Source organism: Nannospalax galili, unplaced genomic scaffold (assembly GCF_000622305.1).
Source record: "Nannospalax galili isolate Female #2095 unplaced genomic scaffold, S.galili_v1.0 scaffold2324, whole genome shotgun sequence".
NCBI lineage: Eukaryota > Metazoa > Chordata > Mammalia > Rodentia > Spalacidae > Nannospalax > Nannospalax galili.
The window spans coordinates 99,793-109,792 of NW_008351545.1; the positions used below are offsets into that span (position 1 = coordinate 99,793).

Sequence of the window (10,000 nt, forward strand, 5' to 3'; positions counted from 1 at the left end):
ACTTTGAACATAAATGCATGTTGAATTTTGTCAAAGGCCTTCTCTGCATCTATTGAGATGACCATGTGGTTCTTGTCCTTGAGTCCATTTATAGGATTTATGACATTTATTGACCGATGTAAATTGAACCATCCCTGGAGATAGGAGGGGGATTTATGACATTTATTGACCTATGTAAATTGAACCATCCCTGGAGATAGGAGGGTGAATGAGGCTGAGGGAGTCAAGGCGCAGAGGGTGTAATGGACTTACCCCTGAAAGAGGCCTGCGTGTAGGAGAGAGGCCTGCTGTGGGTCCTGCAGGCCCAGGGAAGCAGAGGGAGGTGAGGGTGGGGCCAGGCCCAGAAGCAGAGCTCCTGGGGCCCAGAGAAGGCACTACTTTGGTCTGGATGAAAAGGATCAGGGAGCAGTATTGGTTCCCCAGGTGTCTGGGGCCCCAAGATAAGGAATGGGGCAGGGTGCAAACTCGGAGGAGAGAAAAGAGGTAGAGATGGGCAGGTGAATGAGCCTGGGGGTGTCAAGGTGTGGAGGGGGCAATAGGCTTACCCCAGAGAGAGGCCTGCTGGTAGGAGAGAGTGGTTCAACCATTTAAAAAAAATATTTTATTGGGGCTGGAGAGATTGCTCAGCCATTAAGAACACTGACTGTTCTTGCAAAAGACCTGGGTTCGAATCCCAGCACCCACATGGGAGCTAACAACTGTCTGTAACTCCAGTTCCAGGGGACCTGAAAGCCTCTTCTGTCTTCCCTGGGCATTGCATGACCGGTGCACTTACCTACATGAAGACAATACATGCGTACACATGAAATAAAAAAATAAATATTTAAAAATTTTTTAAATTTATTATTATTATTTCTTTATGTGTATTCATGTACTGCCTGCATGGAGAAAAGTGCACCCATGTCGTGCAATGCCCTTGGAGGACAGATCCCCCATAATCATAATTAGAGTTACAGATAGTTGTTAGCTGCCATATGGGTGCTGGGATTCAAACCTGGGTCTTCTGTAAGAACAACCAATGTTCTTAACTGCTGAGCCATCTCTCCAGGCCCAGTTCAACCATTTGTTAAACTGAGAATGGGGGAAGGTTGAGGAGCTTGGAAACGTGCCTCAGATAAAATCCTTCTGCTCTGTCGCTCCAAAGGCGTGAGGAGCCACAGGGAAGAATCGGTTGTCAGGGTAGGAACCTGGGTTACAGGCTTTGAAAGAGCTCAGAAATCAGAGATAACAAAAAGCTTGCCTTCTAAGAGTTCACAAGGCTTGAACTCCACCCAGATTCCATTCCCCAGAGACAGAGAAGGTCCTTTGTATGGACTGGAAGGGGATGGCTGTCAAATGGCTTAGCACTACAGAGGAAGGCTTTATGGCGAACCTGTACTGCCTGCATGGAGAAAAGTGCACCCATGTCGTGCAATGCCCTTGGAGGACAGATCCCCCATAATCATAATTAGAGTTACAGATAGTTGTTAGCTGCCATATGGGTGCTGGGATTCAAACCTGGGTCTTCTGTAAGAACAACCAATGTTCTTAACTGCTGAGCCATCTCTCCAGGCCCAGTTCAACCATTTGTTAAACTGAGAATGGGGGAAGGTTGAGGAGCTTGGAAACGTGCCTCAGATAAAATCCTTCTGCTCTGTCGCTCCAAAGGCGTGAGGAGCCACAGGGAAGAATCGGTTGTCAGGGTAGGAACCTGGGTTACAGGCTTTGAAAGAGCTCAGAAATCAGAGATAACAAAAAGCTTGCCTTCTAAGAGTTCACAAGGCTTGAACTCCACCCAGATTCCATTCCCCAGAGACAGAGAAGGTCCTTTGTATGGACTGGAAGGGGATGGCTGTCAAATGGCTTAGCACTACAGAGGAAGGCTTTATGGCGAACCTGTACTGGCAGAGAATGGGAGAGAAAGCAGCCAGGAAATACAGTTCTGCCCCACTTCAAATATTTTGGAACTTTCTGGCTGTTATCTTAAAGATTTTACAATAAATAGGTTTACAGAATTAAGTAGGGAAGAGATTATTACAAACATTTGCAGAGGATGAAACTCAAGACCAGACTCCTGGTCTAAAGCTTTGTCCCTGCTAACTCTCCTCTGTGAATGAATGTTTTTCCTCATTTAGACACTTTTTTTTCTGTGGGACAGAGTGTAGGAAAAAGCCTGAAACATTTAGTCCTAATGCTCAGCTTCATTTGTAGAAAACCCAACATTCTGTGGTGTAAATGGTGAAGTCTGAAGAGACAGGACAGTGGATAGTCATTTTGAGGGAGGATGGAAAGACAGGAAAATTTAAGAGAACACAAGGGAAAGAAGCCCTCACCGTGAAATCTACTTTGCCTTTTCTGCTGACTGAAAGTCAAGAAACCTCAGTACAACTGATGAAGCCATAATCGCTTACAGAGATAATATGTGTTTTCCTAAAGATGCTTCAAACATCTTAACAACAATGAGTTACACATACTCAGGGAGAGAACATTTTTAACCCTAAGTTTTACTATGTTAGCATTCCTCATTCAACCTTAAATCTAAGCAGCAAACTTCATAAAACAGCCTTATAATCACATTTGCAAAAGGAAATTTGTTTTTTATTTAAAAATTTATTATTTTATGTGTTTTCCTAAAGATGCTTCAAACATCTTAACAACAATGAGTTACACATACTCAGGGAGAGAACATTTTTAACCCTAAGTTTTACTATGTTAGCATTCCTCATTCAACCTTAAATCTAAGCAGCAAACTTCATAAAACAGCCTTATAATCACATTTGCAAAAGGAAATTTGTTTTTTATTTAAAAATTTATTATTTTTATTTTATATGTATGAGCCCTCTGCAAGAGCAGCCAGTGCTCTTAACTTCTGACCCATCTCTCCAACCTCCACAAAAGGAATTTTTTTAAGAAAAATAAGGCTTGGGGCTGGAGAGATGGATCAGCAGTTAGAAACACTGGTTGTTCTTGCAGAAGACCTGGGTTCAAATCCCAGCACCCACATGGTGGCTAACAGTCATCTGTAACTCCAGTTCCAGGGGATCTGACAGCTTCTACTGTCCTCTACAGGCATTGCACAACACGAGTGCACTTACCTACATGCAGGCAATACATGCATACACATAAAATAAAATATTAAAAAAAGAAAGAAAGAAAAATAAGGTTTGGGATGTACAATAGCTCACTTTGTAGAGCACTTGCTTAGCATGCAGGAAGTCCTTGGTTCGAGCCTCAGCATCACACAAAACCAGGCATAGTGGCATATACTGTAAGACCAGCACTTGGCAGGTGAAGGCAGGACAATCAATTGTTTAAGGTCATCCTTAGCTACATAGTCAACTGGAGGCCCAGACAGCCTGTGATACATGAAACTTGGTCAAAACAAACAAACAAAAAACAAAATGGTGAACCAGGGCTGGTGAGATGGTGCTTGCTTCACAAGCCCGAGGGCCTGAGTTCAGTCTCTGGAACCCACATAAAAGTGGAAGATGAGAACAACATGAAGTTGTCCTGTGACCTCTACATGTGTGCACACACAGAATTTAATATTTAAAAAAGGAAGCCAGCCCATATACTTTTACTTTTAAAGTTTACTTAAACTTTAAGCTTTGCTTAATCTTTAAATCTTGTTTTAAGTCACATGCTTGGAGAAATATGACTTAGAAAGTCACGGAATCACATGTACAGTCATTGTAAAGACACATGAGTGTGACTCTCTGAGATTGGGATTGTCCTTTCTTATATAACTCTCTGTCTAAATTCCAAACAAACACACTAACTGCTTTGCTCTGGCTAGTAATGAAATCCTTTTCCTGCAGCTTAGTCAAGATCTGGCTTCACCTGTGTGGAGGTCCCTGAAGAGGAAGCAGAGCTACTCAGGCTGCTGATGGCTGTGTCTCTTGGCTACACTGCTGTGGACAGTCTGGGGCCAGGCTTTCCAACCTTTAGTATGCATGCATATCATATCTCATGAGTGTCTTGTGGAAAAGCAGGTTCTGATTCTGGTATCAGTTATTTCCCAGATAAAGAGCCAACACCAAGGAACTTCCAGTCACTTGGAGAGGGGAGGTACGGAATCTCAGGTTCCAGAGAGAAAACTTCCCCATCACCTCACCTGGCCCTGTTAGAACAAGTACCTGTGTGTCTCCTGTCCCAGGGAAGAAGCAGGGGTGGCATTCTGTGATTGGATGGTGCATCTTCAAACTGGCATCTGTGGAGGAAACTCAAAAGGCATCGTGATTCCTGAGGACCTCAGACTCCCTCAGTGTTCCTGGTACAGCCATGACCCACCAGTTCTGGGCCTCCTGTCTTTTCCCACTGATCCTGGCTGGCTTGGCTCAGGAAACCCTGAAGCCTCAAAAATGGAAGGTAAGCTTCCTAGAAGGGATCCGTGCTGATTTCAACAACTGTCTGTTGAGTAACTTGACTACCAGAGATGCAGGGGGCCTCTCCTGTGCTTAAAAGGAGAAACCTGCCTGCCAGCCGTTCTTTGCAGACCTCTGCCATTGCCGCCTGCCACAGCTGGTTCCAGCCTTGACTGTGCCGTCTAGGCATTTTCTGTGCACTTCGTGGTTCTTTGAGCTGAATATGGGAGCTAGTCTCCTCCCACCCATTCCCCTCTTCCTCCCATCTCTGAAGGCTTCCCTCACTGCAGTCATGTTGCCACTCCTCTCTGGTGACTGCTTGACAACTCTGAACCTGTCACCAGTCTATAACTGGAGCAGCCCCATGGGCTCTAGGGAAGGAGCAATTACAGTGACAAGTGGACTGAGAAGCTGGTTGTTCTTGGACAGGCTGTTGGATCAAACCCAGAAAAGTGGGTAGAGAAGTGAGCACTGGAATTACCCCAACAATTTTGGGGTTAGGGAATTCAGTGAGTGCTAAAACACAGAGGCCAGGAGAACTGTCTGCCAGTGATTTTAGGGAAAGGGAAATGGGGGTGATGAAGACAAAGCTCAGCTCCGTGTGAGGACTTCTTAGATCTTGGTGCTGTTCCAGGTAGCTGGGCAGTCACCACACTGAGGGTCAGTAGCCAAGAGTTCTTATAGGGGGGTAGGAGGTGGTAGCCAAGAGTCTCCATATAGGAATTCCGTAGCCATTCCTGAAAACAATGTATGCATTCATCTTAGAATGCAGAGTGGAGCTGAGGTAGATGACTTGAGGGACCAATAGATTTTAACTTCAAAATTAGAGAAACTGATTGAAAATTAAGGCTACAATCTTCTGTTGGTTCCAGCTCTCCTCTGTGAACGGGGGAGAACAGTTCCCATGTAGCACAGGGATTCCCAGGAGTAAGCTACCTTGAGAAGCCCCTGGAGAGTTGTGGAAGGATGGGTCACTGGGTCCCACCCCTGGAGCTTGTTATGTCTTGGGAATGGCATTTTAGAAATGCTCCCAAGGATGCGTGCAGGTCCTTGAACCTGACCTTTGAGCTTTGACCTCTGTTACTCAGCATGTGAAGGGTAAGTGTGCATGTAAAATATTGACAGCTACAGTAAGGTCACCTGAGGTTACAGTCCACTTGAGAGGGTGCCTTGTATGTTGGTCACTGCTGCCTGGTTGGGTATGGAGTTTCTGATGTAGAAAATACCCAGTTTTTAAGCGTTTTAAGATATTGCATGGAGTCCTTACATGCTTTGAAAAAGCTGACAGGTGTTGAGAATTACTGTTTATCAGATCATATCACTACAGTTACCTACATTATATTCCAGGTGGATTGCAACAAAGAGGTGGCTGGTACCATCTACGAGTATGGAGCTTTTACTCTGACTGGCGGGGAGTATATCCAGTTCAAGCAGTATGAAGGAAAGAACATCCTCTTTGTTAACGTAGCCAGCTTCTGTGGCCTGACGGCTCAGTATCCTGGTAAGAACTCATCTTTCAATTCTCTCTCTCTTGGAACTAGATCGCCAAATAGCCATATTATAATTCTAGAAGGTTTTTCTGTTGTGGGGGATGAGGGATGGAATCAGTGATGAGGTAACTCTCTTCCCGGAAATCTTGCTCCTATTCTACTTACAATGCCAGAATTCTCTCCAAACTTGAGAACTAAGGTTTTTCCCTAAGATTTGTTGAAAGACCACTACGAACATGTCTGTAGCTGAACAAGTTCAATGTGTTGCCTGTACCCTGAGAGAAAACCACAGGAAACAAGGCGGCTTCTCAGAAAGGATTAGAAAAGACTCATGGCATCTGAGCTGGCATTAGGTAGTGTGGAGAAGGGTTCAAGGAATTGAATCTTTGCTCTGGATTAGGGGACTGCCCAGGAAATGAAATGTGGGTGGGGAGTTATGCAACTGAGTATCTTAATAAATCATCGATTTGCTGAGAGAAGCAGAGGGAGGATGAAACTGTAACTGGCAAAGCAGCAGTAATATTTCATGTTGGCAAGGACAGGGTGACACGTGGTCATTTCTGTGATTTGGCCACTTCCTATTTTTTGTGTTCGGACATGATTGTGGGGCAGTCTTGCCTTGGTTGATCATGGTGATGTACTATGAAGCAACATCAGTTTGGTGGAGTTGATTGATAAGAGAATACCAAAGCCCTCCTGTGACTCCCAGGCCAGAACCTAGGATAGAGGTTGCATTAAACAAGAGTGAAAACTGAGATTATAACAGGACTGGGGACGTGGCTCACTTGATAGAGTGCTTACCTAACATGCACAAAATCTGGAGTTTGATCCCTAGTGTTGTTTAACATGGTAGTATATGTTTGTAGTTTCTCCTGTAAACTGGAAGCGGGACAATCAGGAGTTCAAGGTCACCCTCTCCAGTGGACTAATTTATAACCATTTCAAGACAAACAGACAGGGGCTAGGGAGATAGCTCAGTGGGTAAAGTGCTTGCTGAAAATGCATGAGGCCCTGTGTTGAGATCCCTAGCATCGGTGTGAAAGGCCAAACATGGTGGTGGCACAAGCCTGTAAGCCCAATGCTGGGGGTGGGCAAGGGGAGACAGGTAGGGTCCTGGGGTAGCTGGCTAGCCAGTCTAGCTGAAACAGTGAGCCCCAGGTTCAGCAAGAGACTCAACCTCAAAATAAGGTGGAGGGGCTGGAGAGATGGCTCAGTGGTTAAGAGCACTGACTGCTCTTCCAGAGGACCTGGGTTCAATGCCCAGCACCTAACAACTATCTGTAACTCCAGTTCCAGGGGAATCTGACACTTAATCTGACCTCCGAGGGCATTGCATGACATGGGTGCACTTACATGCATACATACACATAAAATGCATACATACACATAAAGTATTAAAATAATAAATAAATAATAAAAAGGTTTTTTTTGTTCTTGTTTTGGTCTTTTTGAGACAAGGCCTCAGCGTGGCCCCAGCTGGCCTAGATTTGCTACAGAGACCAGGCTGGCCTGGAACTCACAGAGACCCACCTGCCTCTGCCTCCTGAGTGCTAGGATTAAAGCGTGCACCATCACGTCCGGCCAGAAGATTTTTTAATGAGGTTTGTATTAGTTACTTGCAATAGAGGAAGAGACCCAGTATTTGCCTTTGGCCTCCACAGACATACATACACGTCTGTGTGCACACATACATATATACAACAGGAGAAGAACTGACCTTTGATCTTCTGGGGGCACCTTCAAATGACAGAGAGAACGAGAATGAAGTTTTTTTGTTTGTTTTTTGTTTTTTTTAACTTTAAAAAATTTATTGAGAATTTCATACATGCATATAAGGTGTTTTGAACAAATCCACGCCTGCTCCCTCCCTCCCACTCCTCCCATATTGCCCCTTCATAATCTAAGCAGCTCTAATTGGCATGAAGGCTGTTTGGAGTGATTAGAAGTATGGGAAAGTTTCATCTCCCTGTTATGCATCCACCATGGAAGAATGAGATATTCCTGTTGGTCCAGAAAAGGTTAAATAGAATAGTACAAGAGATAGATATAACTTTTGACATACTGAGGGCTTTATTTTATAGGTTTTTGTTTGTTTATTTTGAGGCAAATTACTACACAGCCCTGACTAGTCCAGGACTCACTATGTAGACCAGGCCGACCTTGTTCTCACAGAGATCTGCCTGCCTTTTCTTCCCAGTGCTGGGATTAAAAACATGTGCCAGCACACCTGGCTTGTTTTATGTTGTTTTGAGAATGTCCAAAATAAAGTCTAAAGGTTTATTGCATCAAATGCCACAGAGAAATAGATCAAAATAATACATAAACAAGTTTTTAAAATTCCACACATTGACACTGTTATCTATTTAACCAATCAAAAATACCAGGCCCTGTTAAAAGACTTTTTTTTTTAATTTAAGAAAAATTTTATTGATTAAAGAATTTCATACAATAAATGTGATTATATTCAGACCTCCTCCCCCATCTCCACCCTCATCCTACCGCCCCCCACACCTCCACCCCGAATTCATGTCTATTAGCAAATGAAAAGCCCCATTCATCTATGTAACACCTCTGAGAGCTGGGTGCTGAAGAAATCATATCTCATTGGTGTCAGTGATCTATGCTTCTTACACAGAGGTGTGCCAAAGGAGCCACTGCCTTTCCTTTGTTCACGGTTTTGGGTTAGAAGACGTCCAGGTTTCGTGGAATGGGATTTTTACTCTTTATGTTTCTCTTACACATGGTTTAGGAATGTCAAGTCGGGATTTCTCTTTTTCTCAGTGGTCTAAAATGCTTGATTTTCCTTATCAAAGTTAGTTGTTTGCAGCCCTTGAATGCAGGTTATATGTTGGCTGTTTCCAGTTCTCACTTAGCACAATGACCCCACTGTGGACCAAGGTGTTCTCCAACAGGTTGATTCCCTACAGGGTTTTACTGTGGGTAAAAGCAGAAGCTAGGGCCTCACAGCAGGTAGCAGTTAAGTCACAGGACTTTGATCCAGGATTCTCTGAGGGGCAATTGGGAGGTTTCACAGCTTCACACAGCAGCTTTACACCCGGTGTCCTCTAGTTTATTTTCTGAAGTCTGTAAACTTCTCAGATTTCCTAGTGTTGTTGAGGACTGCAGCCAGGTCTTGACAGCCACTGGGTGATGGAAGATGGTTGACCCACTAGTGCACATGGGCAGTCATATTGGTGGTACACATGGGTGGCCAGGCACCACTGGTGGGTATAGGCATGTAGACTGGCTCTACCTTGCTGGTGTGCTTGGGTGGCCAGGCCAGTGTGGCTCTGCCATCTTGGCCCCCCAGTTATTTTCCATCTTACTTGCAAAGTCCTGATTTCAGAATTTTGAGATCAATATAGAAGTGCCAGTGGTCAGGTAAATATTCATCTTGTGTGATAAGGTTCCTCACATGGTCCATGGCACATATTCACTCTCTTGTGAGTCTGAGCCTGTGTGCCCTGGGCCCGAGGCTGGCTACCAGGGGCACTTAATTCCTACAGCATCTTTTCTGTCAACACCATCACTTCGAGCTGTCTTGTCATGTTCCTTCTTGTACGTATCAAACTCACACTGAACAACGAATTCTGGGTTGCAAAAGAGGATTTATTTTTGCACTCATCTTTCATGCCTTTGTTCACCAGTTGAACAAACCCACACACAAAGTGCTATTAAAAGACTTTTAAAGATGGGATCTCATTCTGTCTTAAACGCATGATCTTTCTGCTTCTGCCTCCCAAATACTGGCATTACAGGCATGAACACCCTCATTGCACTCTATCAATTTGTTTTAATGAAACATTAATGATAAATTCCAGAATTTTCTCCCTTCTAAGTACCACTTAAATTTAAGTGTATTGCAATGTCTCCTCTAGGACATATGTGTCAGCAAATTTTGGCACCTTAAAATTATCATTCAGAAGAGACTGTTTGACTAAGGCTAAGGCTATATTTAAATACCATCTCTTCAGCCAGGTGTGATGTTATATGCCTGTAATCTCAATACTTGAGAAGGGAGGCAGGAGGATCAGTTCAAGGCCATTGTTGGTTACATATTGAGTTCTAGGTTAGCCTAGGCTACGTGAAACCCATCTCAGGTGGATTAAAAAAGTAAATAAATTATCACGTGATGCAAAACACACCCAAACAACTGGTTCAAAATTT

The 10,000-nt window shown here is 44.0% G+C and overlaps 1 protein-coding gene and 1 non-coding gene across 2 annotated transcripts in view; one reads left to right on the forward strand and one right to left on the reverse strand.

The window, feature by feature from the left end:
• Window positions 1-4,260: 4,260 nt before the first annotated feature.
• Window positions 4,261-10,000, forward strand: part of Gpx6 (glutathione peroxidase 6) — an 11,958-nt gene continuing 6,218 nt past the window's right edge. The window contains exons 1-2 of the mRNA XM_008848471.1: window positions 4,261-4,347; window positions 5,691-5,844. Coding sequence (XP_008846693.1) covers window positions 4,261-4,347; window positions 5,691-5,844 — 241 coding nt within the window. The remainder of the gene's footprint in view (window positions 4,348-5,690; window positions 5,845-10,000) is intronic.
• LOC115066852 lies at window positions 9,379-9,506 on the reverse strand. Its single transcript, XR_003846296.1, has one exon. It is a non-coding gene; the product is annotated as a small nucleolar RNA SNORA40 (small nucleolar RNA).